The sequence below is a fragment of the Phodopus roborovskii genome, unplaced genomic scaffold (assembly GCF_943737965.1).
Source record: "Phodopus roborovskii unplaced genomic scaffold, PHOROB, whole genome shotgun sequence".
NCBI classification, from domain to species: Eukaryota; Metazoa; Chordata; class Mammalia; order Rodentia; family Cricetidae; genus Phodopus; species Phodopus roborovskii.
The window spans coordinates 12555060-12577246 of record NW_026126407.1 but is presented as its reverse complement, the minus strand read 5'-3'; the positions used below and the strand labels follow the sequence as shown (position 1 = coordinate 12577246).

The window sequence follows — 22187 nt, the reverse complement described above, 5'->3', positions numbered from 1 at the left end:
CTATTTCAGGTTTCAACCCTTACCTTCCAGGATAACTGTCATTAATTAAGCCATAATCATTTGTCTTTCTAGTAGATCAAAGGACATTTACACTGATCCCCTTTCTAATGAGCTCAGAAATTTAACTTATTCCTCTCAGTATCACTAAGAAACACAGATATAATCCACACCTTACAACTAAGAAAACCATGGCACCAATAGGTAGGGGAAAACCCCAGACTTTTCAACCCATCCAATATTTATTTGTTAAGTTCTACAATACTGGGGACTTGGCGCATTTGTGTAGCAAGCATTACAAAGAATTATCACTAGCTGGGTGGTAGTGGCTCACACCTTTAATCCCAGCACTCAGGAGGCAGAGGGAGGCAAGTCTCTGTGAGTACAAGGCCAGTTTAGTCTACAAATAGAGTTCAGGACAGCCAGAGATGCTACACAGAGAGACCTATCTTGAAAAACTAAAAAAGAAAAAAGAATTATAACTAAGAATGTTTTTAATGCAGTCCACTCTTTATATAGGTTTTTCAGTCTATTTTTTTCCCACTGTATCAGACAGATCTATTTCCACTCTCACATAAAACGAAGCCATTTTCTCTGGATAGCATATTGTAAACTGTCTATAATTAATTCACCTGTAAATGATACTGATCCTTCATTATTTACTTCTACATCTAGTATCTTTCCTTTATACCTGTCACAATACCTGTCACCAAATATCTCTACCAGCAAACAGATGCTATTTAAAAAAGAAAGAAAGAAAGAAAGAGAAAGAAAGGAAGAAAGAGAGGAACTTCTCATTTCTCCACACTTGGATATCATGAAATCCCTCCTTCCCAACAAAATTCCTCCCAAATCAAGTTATTTCTCCACTAGCCCCCTAAAAAAAAAAAAAAAAAATGAAAAAATAGGCCATGTCAAAAAAAAAAAAAAAATTAGCCCATTCCAATTTACAACACTAAAGGAAATCCACACCAACATTTCAACAAAAAATACATGAAACAGCACAAAAAAAAAAAAAAAAAAAAAAAAAACCACACACACACAAAGCCCTGAAACTTTTTTCTTCTGCCCCTTTCTTATGAGCTAGTTAAATAAAGACAGAAATAATGACCTTCGAGGATGCTCTGAGGAATATGCATCAGTGACTTATAAATACATGCATCCACACTGACAGCTTTAATGTCCTATATTCAATGAAGGGACTTACTTTTTCAGCCATGTAAACAGTTGCTGAGCATCTGTCACATGGCTGGCAAAAATTATGTTTCAGGCATCAGCGATACACACAGGTGGGAAAAGCACTGAGTCTTTTCGAAGGAAAAGAGTGGTTTAGAGATTAAGATTCAGAACTATCCACCCAGCAGTAGGTAAAAACATGGCTGTGAATATTAAGACCATCATTGAAATAACAGACAATTAAAGAAAAAAAAAAAAAAAAACTCAACAAGATGTGAAAGAGAAATGGGCAGATGGATGAAATAGCAGAGAAAAGAGGACATTTGGAGCAGGGGAGGAGCACACTGTAAAATCCAGAACAGCACACATTAGATTTGACCACACTGACACCACCAGTAAATTTAAATCAGGGAACAGAGACCAGACCAGAATGTCTAGAGGACATATGCAGTCAAAATGCCAACAAGGGTGATGGTCAAAAAGAGATATAATATGAAGAAAAAGAATGGCCTTTATTTTGGGTTTTTAAAATTAAAAAAGCCAGGCATGGTGGGAATCACCTTTAATCATAGCACTTCAGAGGCAGAACCAGGCTGGTTTCTGTGAGTTAGAGGCCAGCTTCATCTACCTAGCAAATATTTGCCTGTCAAAGCTACATAATGAGACCCTGTCTTTAAAAATCAATAGTATATAGTAAGTAACCCCAAGCACTAAGCAGGCAGAGATAGAAGGAGCATGAGTTCAAGGCCAGCCTGGGCTATAGTTAAGTCGTGGGCTATAGTTAAGTCGTAGGCCAGTGTGAAGTATGTTCCTAGTGGACAATGTTTTAAAGAAAGAGGAAGGAAGGAAGGAAGGAAGGAAGGAAGGAAGGAAGGAAGGAAGAAAGGAAGGAGGGGAGGGGAGGGGAGGGGAGGGGAGGGGGAGGGGAGGAGGGAAGGGGAGGGGAGGGGAGGGGGAGGGGAGGGGAGGGAGGAATGAGACCGACCTGAGAACACTGCACTAAGTGGGCAGAATACTAAACATTCAAGAGGCTCCAGGGACCCAACAAGACAGCCTAGATAAAGGCATTTTCCTCAGCAGGTAAAAGTGCTTGCCATGTAAGCCTGCCAACCTGAGTTTGTTCCCTAGAACTGATGTTTTAAAAAAAACAAAGGTCTGGGGCTAGAGAGGTGAAGTTTCAGTGGTTAAGAAACTATACTATTCTTCCAGAGGACCTGAGTTCAGTTTCCAGAATCCACATCAGATGACCTGTAACTCCAGCTCTAGGGGATCTGACCTATCTAACCTAGTAGAGTACCTGCATTCACATGCACATACCCAGACACACATACACATAACTAAAGAATAATAAAAATAAGCTGGGCAGTGTTGGTGCATGCCTTTAACCCCAGCACTGCCCAGTTCATTTTTTAAATGTATGTACGTGCATGCCTGTGTGAGTGTATGTACACCATATGTAAGAAGGTGCCCAAGAAGGACAGAAGGAGTCAGATCCTGGAACTGGAGTAACAGGCAGTTATATGAAACCTTATGTTGGTGCTGGGAGCCAAACCTAGGTCCTCTGAAAGCACAGCAGTGCTCTTAACCACTAAACCATTTCTGCAGCTCACTAAACTTTTAAAAAAGACTCTGGATTTAATTTCCAGCATGTGCACACGTACACGTGTACACACACACACACACACACACACACACACACACACACACACACACACACCCCTACACAGAGACAGCAAAAGAGAAAAATTACATATAAAATACGCAGTATAGCTGGGCATGATGATGTGTGATCTCCAGAGGCAGAGAAGGGAGGGAAAAGGATATCTAGCCATGGACAGTCTAGGTACCTAAGACCAAAAAATTTTTAAAAATTGTCCTCCTTTACGATTATATGAAAAATGACATATACATGAGCATCATATCATAAATGCTGCTTGACTAATTTTCAATTTACAGAGCCAAACAATAGGAACAGGTGGGAGGAGGGAGAGAAGAGGAAACTAAGATGTGATCTAACAAATTCAGAAGACAATTGAACCAAGTTAATGAGAGCTAGGAATGAAGCTCAGGAGTGGAATATACACTTACTATGGCCAGGAGTCCATCTCTAACGCAATAAACAAATAAGTAAATAAGTAAATAAATTTATTTATTTAAAATGGATTGAGAGGAGTCAGGTTAAATTCCTTTTTTGCTTAAAATTAAAGAAAATAAATATATAATTTTAAATTATGGGAATAAACACCACAACTCTTACAACAAATAGTATTAAAACCATGGTTACCTCAGGAGTGAGGAAAGAAAGCTGTATGTGCTACATGAATAATCTAAGCCAATTACTTTTTATACTAACTTTAAAAAGAGAATTGGGAGCTAATGTGAAGGCTAGAAAATAGTCCACGTTAAGATCAAGGATCAGGGCAGCAAACACAGGACTTAGACTCATTCTTCCCCACACCTCTATCTTTGAGTCAAAGTCCTATGTAGACCAAGCTTGACTCACAATCCTCCTGCTTCAGCTTTCTGGAGTGTTGGGATTGCAACTATACACCATCACACCAAGCCCATTACTTCTTAGATAATGTACAGTCCAATTTCTGCTTTTTTCATAAAGTGTCTTACACAAATATGGGGGAGGAAGACACACTGAGTTAAGCACTGAATTCAGATTCCAGAACCCACATCCAAAATCAACATCTCAAGCATTTATAATCCCAGCAGATGGCAAGTGGAAGATGGAAGACTGCATGCTCACAAGTCAGCTAGCCTGATCACACAGAGCAGTGAGCTGTAGACCCTATCTCACATTAGTGGAAGGCAAAGATAAATACACAAAACTCTTACTTCCACATGTACCATAATGTGTGTGCCTGCATTCACACACGAACACACACACAAATAAGTGAAAGACTGACAAATAGTAGGAAGTTACAAGGACTGATGATTAAAAGGAAGCCAATGATGGAAATACATGACTAATGCTAGACATACTGACTATACAGCAATAGAAGAATAGAATCACAAGATCCCATAATGGTGTCCAGTAATCCACTTGTTTGGCTATTCTAGATGGCTGGTCTCCTTTATAACCAAGACAATGACTATGAAATAACAGTGACAACGAATGTTAAGAGTCCTGAAGGAGTAAGAAACAAGAGATAGCAAGACAGCTGATAAAGACTAACAAACAGCACTGTTCATGATAAGATCCAAATATTGGACACAGTGAAAAACGGAGTAAAAAGGGTACATCCTACAGTTTCAACTACTTGGGCAGCTGAGAAAAAAGATCACCTGAACTCATGAATTTGAGATTAGCAAGATGCTATATCAAAAAACAAAAAGGCATTCAAAGAAAACTCAGTTTCAGGTTGGTGAGGTGGCTCAGCAGGTTTATACCTGTGGCCAAGCATGACAGCCTGAGTTTGATCCTAGGATCCATGTAGTATTAGTGAAAAGTAGACATGAAAGTTGTTCTGCCTTCCACATGTGTAAGTGTGTATGTACACTCATATACACATGCACATGCACTTACACTCTTTTTAAAAACTTTCTATAAGGAAAAGGAAAAGAAAACCAGAGCTGTAGAGTTGGCTCAGAGGTTATGAGCAGTGGCTGTTCTTGCAGAGAACTCAGGTTCAATTCCCAGCACCCACATAGCAGCTCACAACCATCTGTAACTCCATTCCCAGGTATCTGACACCTTCTTCTGACTTTGGCAGGCACCAGGTACATGGTGGACAGATATACATATAAACATATAAAATAATTAAATACATCTCAAAATTAGTAAAGAAAAACCAGCTTCATATTTCAAAAGTCAAGCTACTGAAAACAAGCATGAATAAGACACTGAAGCTGAGGTAGTCCAAAAGCAATAAGACTTAGACAAAGAATGGCTAGCAATGTCTAAGTCAGATACTGTCCCACAAAATACAAGATGAAGGATAAGCAGGGGCAAAGAACAGGATTTGAGGAGCTGTACTGTAGACAGGACAATAATGGACCCAAACCCTTCCAGAAATGCCTTCTTAAGCCCAAGTGCTCATCAGTGGGTGGATGCTAGTGTTTCTCAACTTCATCATGGTTCTCACCAAGGGAAAGAAACAGTTCAGCACTACCTCAGCAGTGGAAACACCGAGTGATAAATAATTGAATGCTTACCCCTACTTTCCTCAAGAGATCCCCCACGATGTTTAGTGCTGATATCCTAGCAGAAGGAGTTAGTGGACTGGTTCCAAAACCATTTGGTATAGCTACAGAAAAAGAAAAGCAGAGTGATGACATCAGCAGCTCCTTTTACATTTGACTTGTGTTGATATTACAAAGCAGAATACATTTGAAACAAAATAGTACGGTTTCAAGATACAGACACCATGGTAAAAGATTAACCATGTGGCAACTGGTGGATAACTCAAGATACATCAATGTGTCACTACTCCAAACTGCTGAAAAGACAAAGATCCTTAAGCATCTCAAAGGTATTGCTGGAGATCCTAAAAACTGAACTGTGAGGGCAGAGGGCTTCCCACTTTGTCCTTAACAGATACTACCAAGATGCTCCACAAGAACATCTGCTACATATGAACTCAGAGACTGGCAGCAGGTGCAGTCAGTCCCTGCACAGATCCAAACCAGAAACAGTCCCAGCGCTGAGAAGGGGAAGCAGACATGAACCCCTTCCCTAGCCAAGAAGTGATCTCCAACTGACAACTGTCCACATAGGAAAAGTTAATTTCTCCAAGGGAGTCTCACAGGGTCAATATACCACACTTCAGGGTAGACCCCATGCCCAGCAGTATTAGATGACCAACACAAAACAAACTCAATAGTATTTTTGAAAGTTTTGTTTTGTTTTGTTTTTTGGTCTCATATTGCTTTGTTTGAGGTTTTTTTTTTTTAAACCTTATTACCTTCTGTAATCTTTAACTTTTTATCTTTTCTGTGCTTTCAAATTTTCTACATGAAACTGGGAATATAGGCCAATGTGCTTTTATCAAGCACACCCACAGCTCTGGGTTCAATCCTCAGGTCCAAAAAAAAAAAAAAGAAAGAAAGAAAAAGAAAAATCTGCATGAACATCTATATCTGCAATAACCAAAATTAAACTTTTAAAAATAAGAAATAAATTTTAAAACTTAAAAAGTTTTAACTTGCCAGGCATAGTGGTGTACACCTTTAATCCTGGCAGCACTTGGGATTAACAGGCAGGCATATTCTGAGTTCAAGGCCATCCTAGCCTACAGAGTGAGTTCCAGGACAGCCAGAGCTACTAAAAGAAACCCTGTCTCAGAAATTAAATAACTAATAAAGCTTTTAACTTTGTAAAAATGTCACTGCACCCAAGTTGCTCCTATCTTCACTGTAGGCATCATCTATCCCATCTGCTACACATCAATGGCCTAGGAAAACAACCCTTCCTTTGCTTCACAGACACTAGAGTAACTACAACTGTAGCAGCTCCTGTCCCATCAGCAAATGCATTCAAACTGACCATCTAACAGAGCCTCAAAGAGAAAACACCAACCTTTTGGTGAAGGAAAACTGTTTTCTGTTCCTTTCCCAACAGGTGTTGCCGGCAAGGAGAGTGAGGCTTGGACAGCAGAATCCATCTTCTCACAGTCCAGAGTCGGAGAGCTAGGAGCAGATTTTCGGGTCACTTCCTGTTGTCGTTCCCGAACTGCTAGCTCTTGCCTTAAATCTGCAAAATGTTGCAAACAAAAGCAGGAATCCTCATTAGAGGGAACAAATATATACTACAACTAAAACATCATGATGACATTTCCCAAAACAAAGCATCTGAAAATTTTCAGCTCAACTGTCAGCTCTACAATTGAAATGATCTCTTAGAACTTAAAAACATGGGCAGTGAGATGGCTCAGTAGCTTAAGGCACTTGTTACAGAGCCTGACAACCAGAGTTCAGCGTTCCATCCTTGAGACTGATATGGCAGACTCCGAGAACCAGCTCCTACAAACTGTCCTCTGAGACACACATTTAAATAAGTAAATATATATTTTTTTAAAATATTTAAATGCTAAACCTCAGAGCAATTGATCAGTGAGAGCTGGAGAGATGGCTTTTCCACAGAACAACTTCAGTTCCCAATCCGTGTCAAATGGCTCATAGCTGTCTATAATTTGAGACTACAAAAAACAATGAAGTAAAAAGTTTTTTATGTTTTTAGGCAAAGTCTCATTACGTAGTTCTGGTGGTCCTGAAACACCCTATATTGATGAGGCTGGCCTCAAACTTATAGCAATCCAACCCAAGTACCACGATTAAAGGCACGCACAACCATACCATAGCTTTTTTAAACAACCACTATGAAATCTTTTTTTCAATACTGAATTCTTAATGTTTCCATTTACACAACTAACGTGCAGGATTTCTGCGTATGTTAAAAAATAGGAAGATTTGGATCTCTGTGAGTTCAAGGACAGCCTGGTCTATATAGTGAGTTCCAGGATAACCAGGGCTATGTAGAGAGACCCTATCTCAGAAAAACAAAAACAAGCCAGGCAATGGTGACCCACACCTTTAATCCCAGCACTCAGAAAGCAGAGGCAAGAAGATCTCTATGAGTTTGAGGCCAGCCTGGTATAAAAAGTAAGTTCCAAGACAACCAAGGCAAACAGAGAAACCCTGTCTCAAAATAAATAATATTTAAATGGATATTTTTTAAAAATCAGCTAACACAGTCTTTTCAGCTCCAAACTTGAGAGTGTAGAGACAAGCAAATTTCTGTGAGTTGGAAGCAACTATGGTCTACATAGTGAATTCAGGCCAGCCAAAAAACAAAATAGGTAAGATGTTGAATGCAATTTTCTGTGTTTTTTACCACAATCAAAAATAAGTATGGGGCTGGGAATGTAGCACAGAGAATAAATAGAGGGCACTTGCCCAGCAGGCATTAAGCCCCACCAGCTCAAAACAAATGAACAAAGCAATGAGGACACTGGGTATAGCACAGACAGACAGTGCTTGCTTGCCAGGCACAGACCTTGTGTTCATTTCTAGGACCTCAAAACAAAAGCTATCAATAAACAATACCAAGTTAATGTTTTATATGTTACACAATCTAACATAGTCCTACAAGGGCTGGAGAGGTGGCTCAGCAGCTAAAAGAACACTCACAGCTCTTCCAGGTCTGGGGTTTGAGTCCCAGCACCCAAATGGTGGCCCACAACCATCTGTAACTCCAGTTCCAGAGATCTGATGCTCTCTTCTAGTTCCCTAGGACACCCAGCATGCAGGTGGTACACACACATGCACCCAAAACACCCTTACACATAAAATAACCCTACAAAAATAAAAAGAAATCTTTTTAAAATTCTAATTAAAAAAAAAATAAAACAAACTTCAAATGTCATCACCCTCAGGAAAAGGAAAATAAAAAGGCATTGCAAATCTATGAGATGACATATAATTAAAACACACTTCCTTTAAAACATCCTCACTCTTCCTCAGAAACACAATAAAATTCAGAATATTATAAAGGGAATGAGCAAGAGCAGCAAATGCCCCTAATTGCTAAGCAGTCTATCCAGATCCAAAACCCTGTTTAAAAACTTGTGATGGCATGTATATTCCTATATTAAGCAGAAGAAAGGGAACGTGAATGTCACTGGTCTGCTCATAGGAAGTAAGTCAGCAATTATATAAAGGAGGATATAAGGATATATTTATGTACAATCATAAAAAACTGAACCAAATATGTCACACTGTCAGTGAGCTTTCCTTCTTTATAATACTCTGAATTTTATGGGCTTCTGGAGACATAAATTTTAAATAAAATGTGTACTAGCTACATAAATGTGTACATAATAAACAGCAACATATACACATACATGGTTCCATGTTGATAACATGAAGCAATACTACCTTGGGGAAAAACCTCTCTGTGCCTCACTTTTCTCATCTATAATATGGAGGGTTAATAACTACCTCTTAGCACTAATGATATGGGTGTGAAATAATTACCAGGTGAAAAGCAATATGCATAGTGACTTAAAGGTACATAAATGCATGTGAGACTAGAGCTTCATAGAAATTCAGGACTAGAGACATAGCTCAGAAGCAGAGTGCTTACCCAGCATGCTCAAAGCCCTGAGTTTGATTTTCAGCACCATCAAAAGGGTTGTTCCTTGCCTTACTCAGGCTCAGGGACAAGGCAATGGATAAATACTTGCTAAGTTCTAATACTTACCTCTTGCTTCATCTTTTAACCTTTGTACTGAGACCAACAAAGATTCCTTTTCATCGAGTTCACTTTCTAAAAATGCATTTCGTTCAATGGCCTGATTTAGCCTTTGTTCAAAGTCTTCCAGTGAAACTATTGTTGCCCTTTAAAAAAGAATTAAAAGTCATGAATTAAATAGTATGTACAAACAGCTAGTACAAAAGGTCGTTCCTAACCTAGTCAGTCTGGCCCAATTTGAAGAATGATCTCACTCCATTCAACAAAAATTAGCATGTATCCACTCTGTGGCCTCCCATTCCCTGCTATCTGCTACATAAAATTCCCCAACCTAAAGTTAGAACTCAGAATGCCAATTCCAATCTTATCAGTTACAGTCAGCTGCCAAAATGTCTCTCTAAAGCCTTTTAGTCTTTGGCCCCTGACAATCTCCCCTCTCCTGCCTTAAATCTTTTTTCTCATCTGGATTACTGCTTCATGGTTTTACAACTCCTCCTTACTTAAAATTCTCACTATTGTTTTCTCAAATCAAGATCAGATAAGACCCTTTGTAAAGATTTTCAAACATAGCACACAGGGTTACTCACAATATGGCCTTACATTCTCATATCCTTCAACTGTTCCTAGACCTGTCCATTAAAGCAACCTCTTACTGTGATACTTCAAACACCTTCTTGCCTCTCAGCCTCTTCACTGTCTCTCCACCTAGTTAACTTTTCTTCTTTGTAGACTAGGCTCTCCAGTACCCACAGGTGCTATAGCTGCTCTGGAGCAGCATATACCATTCTTCCTCCTGGAGCATTTATCAGAGTAGGTGTTCTTAGGAGTCAGCTCCAAGGACAGTGACTAGCATCATGTCATTCAACAGTCAACTGATAAATACTAAAGAAAAAGTACTAGGTTTGGGGCTGGAGAGATGGCTCAGAGGTTAAGAGCACTGGCTGCTTTTCCAGAGGACCTGGGCTCAATTCCCAGCACCCATGGTGATTCACAACCATCTATAATGACATCTAGTGCCTTCTTCTGGTGTGCAGGCATACACTCAGGCAGAACACTGCATACACAATAGATAATTCTTTTTTTAAATACAAGATGATAATTATAAAGTAGTAGGAGTTAGGTTTAGAATGGTTAGGAAACAATAACAGAGTCATGAAAATCTGACATCAGCAACAGCAAGCCACAGTAGGATGAAAGCAGTAATTAAAGGACCCACTGGTCAATATTAAAAGAGAATGGTCAAGCCACGGTGGTGCACACCACGCCTTTAATCCCAGCACTCTCAGGAGGCAAAGGCTGGCAGATCTCTGTGAGTTCAAGACCAGTGTGGTCTACAGAGCCAGTTTCAGGGCAGGCTCCAGAGACACCTGTCTTGAAAAATCAAAGCAAAAAAAGAAAAAGGAAAGAGACAGAATGGGAATACAACCACTGGGTCCAAGCTTAAGATGTACAGGCCTATAAAGCAGGAGGCAGACACTGAGAACACACAAGGAAAACAGAATATGTGAGGCACATTTCTGCTTTGCTTTTTGATGTTTTGAGTCAGGATCTTACTCTATAATATGGCAGAACTGGAACTCACTCAATAGCCTCAAACTCACAGAAATCCTGCTGCCTCAGTCTCCAAGTACTGGGATTGCAGGTACAAACCATATTCAGCTGAGACACTGTTGTGAACTGAGGCTGGGTCTATGATCAGTTATGGAACAAACCTTGGCTAAACTCTGGCTATTTCTCTTGGCTGTACATTTAGAGCCTTCAGTTATATCACAAAGGTTTGATATTTAGTAACTAGCCCTATTTAGCAAGATCACCCTAGCATATAACCACTAGCCCCATCACCATAGTAACCTTTCTCGTTCTCATAACTTCTGATCTTTCCACTCATGTCACCATCCATTCTTTGTGACTTTCTATATTCTGCTTGCAAGAACACCTGGTCCTCAACCATTCTCTCACCTCCCCTGCCCCCTTTCCTACATCATTGCTCTGCTGACTATATAAGCTCCGGGTAGAAAAGTGAAATTTGCCACTTGATCAGAATCTTGTCTTGTGGTCAATTCCCTGTGTCTCTTGCCCCCACCCCCATACCCTTCTTTTGTGTCTTTGGGTTCTTGGTTGAAGTCTTGTGGGTCGAGGTAAGACCCATCATAAATTTGGGGAAAAAAAACAAAAACAAAAAGAAGCAAAGTGTGGTGGTGCACACTTTTAGTCCCAGAACTCTGGAGGCAGAAGCAAGCATATCTCTGTGAGTTCAAGGCCAGCCTGGTCTAGAGAGCTATCTCAAAAAACCAAAAATTAAAAAAAATAAAAATAAAAATAGAGTACTTGCTGCACAACAATGAGGACCTGAGTTCAGTTCCCAGCACCCACATACCAAACTGGGTATGATTCTGTGTGCGTCTGTAATCCTGGTACTATGAAGAGCAGAGAATTGTGAAAGTGCTTGGAAGGACTTTATTAAGGAGGATAAAGGTTTTAGGGAGATTTGTTTTTAACCTGGTCTGTAACTTGCTATGTTAACTAGGCAGGTCTCAAACTCACAGAGATCCACCTGCCTCAGTCTCCCATGTGCTGGGAATATAGGTGTGCACTACCAAGCCTGGCATGTTGTTTTGTTTCAGTTTATTTTTTGGTTCCTTTCAATTCAATGAGTTACACAAACAAAAGGTACCTAAGGTCCAGGTGAAAGCTGGAGCTGACAACTGGCTATCCTCATGAAATGCACAGACAGCATCCTTTACCTTTTTGCTCGCTCCAGGTCATCATTGGCCTGCTCCAGCTCTCTCACATACTTATGCAGTTGCTCCTTAATGGCTCGGGTCTGACTCAAGTCATCTTCTAACACTGAGACCTGCTTGTAGCTCTGTGCATACTGATGCTCTAGTTTCTCCTGAAAGAAGGGGTACAGAGAAAGATTCATGGTTAATATATAATCATCTATTAATAAAACAATTTCCCCAATTAAAGGGGGAAAAAAGATCAAAAGACTGCACCACAAACTGAGTTGATAGCATACCTCCTCCTTTTTGCAATATTTTTAAAACTACATGGACAGACCCATTCTAAATGTCTTTAATTCAAGTAAAACTTATATAGTAACTATTCCCGGGTAATGAAAATTAAAATATAAAGCTGGGGCTAGAGATGACTCTGAAGTCAAGAGGAAGTGATGCTCTACAAAGGACCAAAATGTAATTCCTAGCATTCACATCAAGTGGCTCACAACCACCTGTAACTTCAGCTCTAAGAGAGCCAATGCTCTTTCCTATGGTTCACAACCACCTGTAACTTCAGCTCTAAGAGATCCAATGCTCTTTTCTAGCTCCCATGGGCACTGTACTCACATGACATAGCCACACAGACACATAATTTTAAAATTAAATCTTTAAAAAGAAAACATAAACCTGACTGGGTAACTTCTACAGTTTACAATATAAGTGCAACCCAACAAAAATAATCTCAAGAACCCCACAGGCCCCCAAATCACACAGGCCACTGACATTACTCTTAGATGGACACCAGAACTTGGTATTAAAACCAAGCCAGGCAGTGGTGGCATGTGCCTATAATCCCAGCACTTGGGAATCAGAGACAGGTGGATCTCTGAGTTCAAGGCCAGCCTGGTCTACAAAGTGAGTTCTTGGACAGCCAGGGTTACACAGAGAAACCTTGTCTCAAGAAAGTTAAAAAATAATATTTTTTTTTTAAAGCCCTACTACTGAAGACACAGCACATATTAGTTATAGCACACACACAAGTCAGGCTGGAACTGAACTGAAAACTTCCTCTCTGTTTGACTAGATTCACAGTGCCAGAAGCTACCATAAAGGTAGCTGGCGTTACCCAGCAGAGCACCCCACATGCAACAGTACAGATCTGCCAGGTCAGATGTGTCCACTAGTACAGTAACAGCATGAAGGTTAGAAGAGTAACCAACCACTTTTGGATTATCTTTGAAGCCTGCCTCATGGTAGAGAATTCATGCCTGGTATTGTAAACCTGGTCAAAAGATCACAGGCCCTAGTAAGGAACCTACTTAGGTGTTTGTTTGTTTTGCTAAACAATATGCCTGTTTATACCCACAGATTAGTACTAATTCAACACTAGTCAAAGAAACAGACTATTGAGTGTTCATCCCTAAATGGGCCATCTCTAACAACAACAACACCATGCCACCCCACCACCAAGGCTCAGGGAACACTACAGAAGAGGGTGAAAAGAATGTAAGAGTTCTGGAAAATGTTGAAAATGTTGTCTTTTGGGTACAATATGACCTTTGCAATCACTGCAGCTACAGCTACCTACATAAGACCCATATAAAAGCAAGCTAACAAGATCAGCTAACAATACAACAGTAAGAACTAATTATACTCAGTGGGCTATAGGAAGGGAAAAGACAAAGGAAGGGGGTAAGGGACATGTTGAGAGTAGCTGAGAGGAACAGGAGAGGGAAACCGGTAGTGGATGTGATCATAATACATTGTTTACATGAAATGGTCAAAGAGTAAATAAAAAATATGTTTAAACCACTCAGAAGGCAGAGGCAGGCAGATCTCTGTGAGTTCAAGGCCAGCCTGGTCTACATAGCAAGTTCCAGGACAGCCAGGTGATCTCAAAAAAAGGGGGGGGGGATATTCTTAAGCCTCTAAGGAGTTGATGACAGGAAGAACTGAACCCAGGGCCATGCACATATGTTAGGCAGACATTCTACCAACCAATGAACCCCAGCCTCAAGGCCTAAAAACTCCTTTTTGAAGGAAAATTTCCAACACAAATTAAATCCCAAAACTCAAGAGGCTATAAACAATACCCTAAAAAAAAAAAGAAATTCCTATAAATATAATTTTAAGATAATACACAATAAAGCAAGCAATTTACCTAAACAAATAACCAAGAAGTTTTCATAGAGGAAATAAAATATAGTGGAGAACATGACAGGCAAAAAGCTTATAACCATAAAATTCCTATGAGAACTTCTAAACTCTGAAGCACCTCTTGGTTCTATTTTTGAAAATAAAAAAAAAAAAAAAAAATCTAAAATCTATCTTAAGCTTTTTAAAAACATTTATTTTTTGCCAGGCATAGTGACACATGCCTTTAATCCCAGCACTGGGAGGCAGAGGCAGGTGATTTCAAGGTCATCCTGGTCTACAAAGTGAGTTCCAGGACAGCCAGAGCTGTTACACAGAGAAACCCTGTCTCAATAAAAACAAACAAACAAAAATATGTATGTGTGTGTAGGTTGCTTACTTCTTTCAGTACTATGGATAATACATTTCTCATATTTTTATATATTACTAAATTTTATGTAGTATATGTATATGCTCTTGCTACATCACATGTGTGAAGATCAGAAAAACCACTTGAAGAAAAAGGTTCTCAAAACTCTTCTACCCTGTGGGGCCCAAGAATCAAACTAGGTTTGTCAGGCTTAGTGACAAGTGCCTTTCCCCATCAAGCCCTACATTCCTCATCTAATAACAGCCAAAACACTAGACAGTAAGTACTCCACCCAGGGACGTGGGTTCTGCCACAGTTACCTTTAATGCCTCCACTTCATACTTCAGTCTTTGGTTATCAGCTTGCAGGTCTCGATTTCTTTGTTCAGCCTGTACTAACTGAGCCTCCAACTCTGCTTCTAATTCTCTGCTTCCTTCTTGGAATTCAACTAGCTCATCCCGAGCTTCCTGGAAGCTAAGCAAAAGCAAAGTGGGAAAGATGAGTTAATAGCTGAGTCCTCTCATATAATTACATATCAATTCCATAATTTCTGACTAAAAATTAATGTTATCATAAAATATTAAAAATGTATTTTTTGTTCCATATATATTCAGGATTCAATAAAAAGTAGTTATATGCCCTCTGCAAAAAAATCCTACATAAACCAGTAATTCACAAAGTTCTACATGGCTCAAAACCACCATAAAACTGCGAGAGGCACATGTATTTGTACTAAAGTAACTTCAACTGGGCATTAGTTTCAATTCTAATCAATAGAAATCAACAGATACTCTCCAATTACAACGGCTGGTACAGATCTAAGCATCACTCACTCGTCACTAATTCAGAACCACTAATAGATTATTTTAATACTACAAACTAGCTTAATATTTAGATAACTTTTTCAATAACTAGTTTTTCTCTCTAATGCCATTACTTAATTTTCTACATTTAAATGTATCCTAAGAAGGGGTTCACAGGTTACCCTGCTTCTGGCAGAATCTGTAACATTAGAACAAATGAAGAACCTCTGCTGGACAGAGCATCTTCATCCCAGGAAAGAACAATGGAATCTGATAAAGCTTAGCTAACTTTGTCAACCAAAGGAGGAATATGTGTTTTAGTAAGATTTCAAAGCTAGAGAGATGGCTCAGTGGTTAAAGGCACTGGCTGCTCTTCCAGAGGACCAGAGTTCAATTCCCAACGCCTACATGGCAGCTCACAGCTACCTTTAACTTCAGTCCAAGGTGATTATAATGCCCTCTTCTAGTCTGTATGGTCACCAGGCATGTACATGGTGTACAGACATACATGCAGACAAAACACCCATACACAAACAAATCTCAAAAAAATAACATTTATTAAATAATAGGAATTTAGTATAAGTTTTGAGGCCAGAGAGCTATTTTCTTCCCAATGAAGTAAATATTATTTTATAAAAGCAATTTTATAAAATGTTCCAAAGCTTGGAAGCTCAGCTGCCTCCCAATACTAATAATGCATGCCTAAAAAGACAAAAAATCTGTTCTAAACATCTCAAATGAGCAAATGGTGAGGGAGCACCAGTACACACACAGAAGGTCAAAAACAGCCCTAGACTAGTGACAAGGGACAGGAGGCAAGCGATCAGAAGAAAGCACAGGTGGCACTAAAGCTCCTGCTTTTATAAGTTGAAGAACATGAAGATTGGTGGTAGTTTTATACTATTTAAATACAAACATTGTTATGACTATGGAATCACAATCCTAAATCTGAAACTCTTAAATTTAGCCTTATACTCCAGAAGAAAACACATGTGCAAGCTATATATGGCATATTCCAAATCCCGCCCCTATTTTAATAGTTTTTAAACACTACCTTTGCTTATACTTCAAGGAAAGTTCCTTCCAATAAGCAGTTTCTTCCTTTAAACTTGAAAAATCTGGTATATCTTCACCATCCATGATCAAGAAAGCCTGTGACAGTAAGGACAAAGAACCCAAGATGTGAGTGAAAGCATTGCATTTGGTAGTTTCAAAGGTTCTAGGGGTGGCTGGAACTTTCCTAAAACTTAAGCACACATCCTACCTCACTCAGGGACAACCAACATTATGGATGAGATTATGACAGCAGATGACATCAATAGGGTCAGAGGGAATGAGGTATTTTCAAATATAGCACTGGGTTCAGGATAATTCAGCAGTTTATGGCCAACTGGTCTTCAGGGAATTCAATGACAGAAACAACTGTCAGAGAATTTACCACTCCACATGCTTCCCTGATGTATAACTGCTTTAAAACACCTGCAGTGGATCTGGGGAGTGGCTCGGCTGTTTAAGTGCTTGCCTAGGGCTTAACCTCTAGCAACACCTGAAATCTCAGCACTGAGAACTGCAGACAGGTCATTCTCAGCAACACAGAAAGTTCAAGGCCAGCCTGGGTTACATAAGACCCTGTCTCAAAAGGAAGTGGGGAGAAAGGGGGGAGCAGGGTTGGGAGAAAAAGGGGAGAGGGAAGAAAGCAAGCTGCTTAGAACTCTCATGCCAAGTGAGACTACTGCATCAGGCAAGACCCACATTCTCAAATCATACTTTTGAAAACACCCTCAGTCATCCTTCAATCCAACTTTACTCCAAAGGTCACTCATCTCCAACTGCAATCATCTTTGTCTCAGTTCTTCCCCCAAGGTACTCACAAAGGGAGGGATCTAGTTAGTTGCTCTTGCCATTTCAACTGGCTAAAACTCCCAAATGATCATAGGACAGATTAACAACACCAAGATGACTTGCCTACTCCAGATTCCTGCCACATCTTTCTTACAATCCCCCTCTTCTGTCCCAGCACCACATCCACCCAGCAGATACACAGTAAGTAATGTCTACTGAAGTAAACTACAATGTGTGCTGGCCAGTGAGGACTGAAGAACAATCTAAAACAAACTAAGAAAACCTTGGAAATGCAGAGAACTCAGAGATCATCTTAACAATTAACAATTAATTATGTTTAGCAAGAACTCAGCCACAGCCCTCAGCACATACAGAGCTCCAGATCCAGGTGTGTATACAAGAGAGGCATGAGAGTGATGTCTAGTGGGCATAAAACATAAGCTCAGTTTAATTCTTTTGAGGCACAGTGCCAATTTTTCCTTAACCAAGTCTTTGCTAATCATACCATCTATTATTATCTTAACATCTAATTAGTAAATCTCCCAGTAATCTTAAATTGCCAATCACCCTGGAAGCTCTTTCAAAGAGACAGACTCTCAACACACCTTGTATTCCTTCATGGCACTGAGTACAACAGACGGCTCAGAGAAGGCACCTAAAGCTCCAATCATTTACTAAATACTAATAAGGTTTAAGTACTATTTACTTATGTATTTACTGACTAATTACACTATCCTCTAATCTGATTACACCTATACTAGCACAGATTTGTCTGTATCACTTTTTTCTTAGATATGTCTTTATAGCATGACAGTATTTACACATGAACCACATAGGGCTGGGAGTCTTGCTGAGGCTGGATTCTAAGGCTCCAATTCTGACATTAAATTACTTATACAAACTGCTCACTCTCTTAGGGCTTCAGTTTGTTTCATCTAATAAAGGTGTGGGCTATACTAGGTAGCTAACTATTTCAAGTATATGTACTGACTAATAAATACTGATTGGTTCTACAATTCTGTCCCTTTGTCGAAATCCCAGAAATTCCCACTTCACTTGCCCAAATACAGGTCACTGCTTGACTTCTGGTCAGTCTATGGATAGGATGGGCTCTTCAGCAGCCAGAGGTACTCAATATTTCAAAAGATCCAAAGTACAGGCATCACCCTATAGTATCAGAAATTTGTGAGGGTTAATACCAATGTCTTCTTAGGTAATTTAACAATCCAGAAGAAGACAGAATTAGAGGAAATAGTGGTAGCATGTAGAGTTGAAGCAACAATCCTTGTCTCCTCTTATACTCTACATAAGATCACTGTGATAAATTTGAATCTATGAACAAGGGCCAGAGAGAGCACTCAGAAGTTAAGACCATTTGCTGTTCTTCCAGAGGACTGGGGTTCAATTCCTAGCACCCACATAGCAGCTCATAATCATTTGTAATTCCAGTTCCAGGGGGTCTGAGCCCTCCCTTCTGGCCTCTGTGGGCACCAGGCATGCTAGTGGTACATGCAGACAAAATACTCATATGCATGAAATAATTAAAACATGAAAATAAGAACAAATATTCCCTAGAGCTGGGAGTACAGGTCAGTGGTAGAATAGGCCCTGGGTTTCATTCCTATTACAATAAACAAATAAATCCAGCCCTGCACCCAAATTTGGATTAATTATCTGAATAGTGATAACCATGTGTCAATGGGAAGCTCAAATGTCCAGTTTTTAAAATAAAAGCCAGTGAATTATGGATTTTTATATTGTTATAAAGACCAAAGACAGCAAAAGAAGCAAGGTTCCAATGCTGCTAATGCTGTCTTCCACAAGAAACAAATAAAAAGAAATTAGAGGCTAAGTCTCTCTAGTTAGTTCCTTATTCATAAGGTCTATGTCTTATAAATTCTTCCATGTCACTTGAAATAAAGGACCTGGAAGGCACAGGCTAAAGGACATAGCCAAGACTGTAATGAAGTCTCATGATAAAGCCTAGGCCAATAGCCCAGATAACCCAGAGTGGCTCAAATAGAACAAGAAAAAAAAAAAATCACAGAATAGGTGTTATGACTACAAGTTTGTTTAAATTACAGTGTAAAAGTGCTTACTCTTTAGTCAATTAGCAAAGTTGTAACTGAATGCTTTGGGTGCTCTCTCTCTCTTTCTCTCTCTCTCATACTCATACATACACACACACACACACACCCTACACTTACCTCTGGGGAGGGAGACAATTGAGGACTGTCTTCATTCACATATAAAATTTTTAATTCACGATTTCAAATATAATATCTTTCATCTTTTTTAGAGTTTTGTCTTTATTTTCTATGTATGGATTTTTTGGTCTGTGTACCATGTGTGTATCTAGTGCCCACAGAGACCAGAAGAGGACATCAGATCCCCTAGAACTGGAGTTACAGATGGTTATGGGGGCTGGGAACTGAACCCAGAACCTCTGGAAGAGCAATCAAAGCTCTTAACCACTGAGCCATCTCTCCAGGCCCCAAATCTAAAAATTTTAACTTGACAGATTAATACTATTTTTAAATAACTGGGATAAGTCCATTAACCACAGCCATCAATGAATTTTCTATTTTCTATTAAGTTTTGTATGTTGTTTCCAGGATTTGGAAACCATTTTACAGCCTGATTTTGGTAGACCCTGATGATATCTTAGCCTTGCTCTTCCCCAAATGAATATTTTAGCCTATTCAGCAGCCATTCTAGGCCCATACTTTAGATGGGTCTTAGATTTTTTTTTTTTTTTAATTTGGTTTTTCGAGACAGGGTTTTTTCTGTGTAGCTTTAGAGCCTGTCCTAGAACTTGTTTTGTAGACCAGGTTGGCCTCAAACTCACAGAGAACTGCTTGCCTCTGTCTCCCAAGTGCTAGGATTAAAGATGTTCATCATCACCACCACCACCATCACCGCCACCGCCGCCACCACCACCACCGCCCGGCAGACTGCTCTTAGATTAAATATCTTTGAACCAAGCAGGGACATTTTCCTTTTTTTTTTTTTTAATATTTTTTATTTAAATTTGAAACAAGCTTATTTTACATGTCAATCCCAGTTCCCTTACCCTCCTCTCCTCCCCTGTGCCCCCCCATCCCATCCCCTTTCTGCTCTTCAGGGATCTTCAAAGTCTGCCATATCATTTGGAGCAGGGCCTAGGCCCTCCCCCATGTGTCTAGGCTGAAAAAGTATCTCTCTATGTGGAATGGGCTCCATTCGTATACTAGGGGTAAATACTGATCCACTACCAGAAGCCCCATAGACTGCCCAGTCCTCCTAACTAACACCCACATTCAGGGGCTTTGGGTCAGTCCTATGCTGGTTTCCCAGCTATCAGACTGGGGTCCATGAGCTCTGCCTTGTTCAGGACAGCTGGACATTTTCTTTTGAGCTTTAAAGATTTTGCTATATATACAGTGTTCTACCTGCATGTATGCCTGCACACCAGAAGAGGGCACCAGATCTCATTATAGATGGCTGTGAGCCAATATGTGGTTGCTTGGAATTGAACTCATAACCTCTGGAAGAGCAGCCAGTGCAAGATCTTAACCTCTGAGCCATCTCGCCAGCCCTCTTTTGCTCTATACTTTTGTTACTATGTAATATTTGATATTACTGTGTGTACCAAGCACCAGTGTCCTCATGGGCATTTATAGTGGCTGCTAATGCCTCCCTGGACATCTAACATTTATTTTAATGTATGGTGTTTGAATGTAAAACCAATCCTTCTACAAGTAAGGCCAGGATCAACTTCATCTATAAATTTTATCCACCTGTCCATTCATTTTTCTGTGTGGAGGTCATTTCTGTTATTTGAACTCTGATACACAGAACAAAGGGACTATGATGGCTGCTGCTTGAAGAGCATTTAGCTCAGCAATGGTCCCTGAGGAAGAACACTGTTTACACTTGTTCGTCTGCTGTAAACTATGTATTGTCTCCAGCTTTTGGTTCTTGCATGGGAACATATTGTTTCCACATTTCCTTAGGTTGCACAGAAAATATAAAGTTGTACATATTAGTAGAGTTCCATGTAAAAGTGATATATGAATAACTATATACTACTTAAATAGAGTTAAACATATTCACCTCTTCCATCAGTTATCAGTTCTCTCTAGTGGAAACTTTCAAAAGCTGTCTAGTTCTTTAAAATATACAATCCAAAAGTATTATCTAAAGCTATATATTCCTTATTCCTTTATATTATTTTGTGTCCTTCTATGTATGTGTTCCTATGGGGTTGGATTGTCTGGGCATGTTTATAAGCAGATTTGCATGCATTTGTGTGCATGTATGTATAGCCCAGAAAACAAGCTCAGGTGTCATTCCTCAGGAATACCATCTACTTTTTTGGCTTTTTTTTTAGTGCTTTGTTTTTTTGGTGGTGGCAGTCAACTTTGTTTGAGAACTAAAATTTACCCACCGGGTGCGGAAGCGTGCGCACACACGCACACATGCACACACACACACGCGCGCGCGCACACACACACACACACACACACACACACACACACACACACACACAGTGCTGAGATTACAAACTCCCATGATCACGCCTGGATTGTTTATAAGGGTCTGAGGACTGAACTCAGGTCCTTTCAAGCACTTTACCAACTAAGCACCTCCCCAGTCCAAAAGGATGTGTTCTTAATACAACAACCAACTTTTCCGCCAGGTGTCCCTGATGACACAGGTCTGGGTTTTGGGGGAATGGGAGTGAGGGTGGGGGTGGGGGTGAGGATGGGGTGGGAGTGAGGGTAGAGGGTGGTTGGTTTTTCAAGTCAGGGTTTCTCTGTGTAGCTTTGGAGCCTGTCCTGAAACTAGCTCTTGTAGACCAGGCTGGCCTCAAACTCACAGAGATCTTCTTGTCTCTGCCTCCCGAGTGCTGGGAGGCGGGCGCCACCACTGCCAGGTTGACATGGATCTGTTTTTGTGGCTTT

The 22187-nt window shown here is 39.9% G+C and overlaps 1 protein-coding gene across 4 annotated transcripts in view; it reads right to left on the bottom strand.

Annotated features, from left to right (window-relative positions):
- Positions 1–22187, bottom strand: part of Ndel1 (nudE neurodevelopment protein 1 like 1) — a 49164-nt gene that overhangs the window by 7862 nt on the left and 19115 nt on the right. For all 4 annotated transcript variants that reach the window (XM_051180328.1, XM_051180327.1, XM_051180330.1 and 1 more), the window contains exons 2-7: positions 16454–16551; positions 14917–15070; positions 12118–12266; positions 9383–9519; positions 6701–6874; positions 5338–5429 (exon numbers count right to left, since the gene is read on the bottom strand). In XM_051180328.1, the coding sequence (XP_051036285.1) occupies positions 5338–5429; positions 6701–6874; positions 9383–9519; positions 12118–12266; positions 14917–15070; positions 16454–16539 (792 nt within the window). In that variant the 5' untranslated portion in view covers positions 16540–16551. The remainder of the gene's footprint in view (positions 1–5337; positions 5430–6700; positions 6875–9382; positions 9520–12117; positions 12267–14916; positions 15071–16453; positions 16552–22187) is intronic.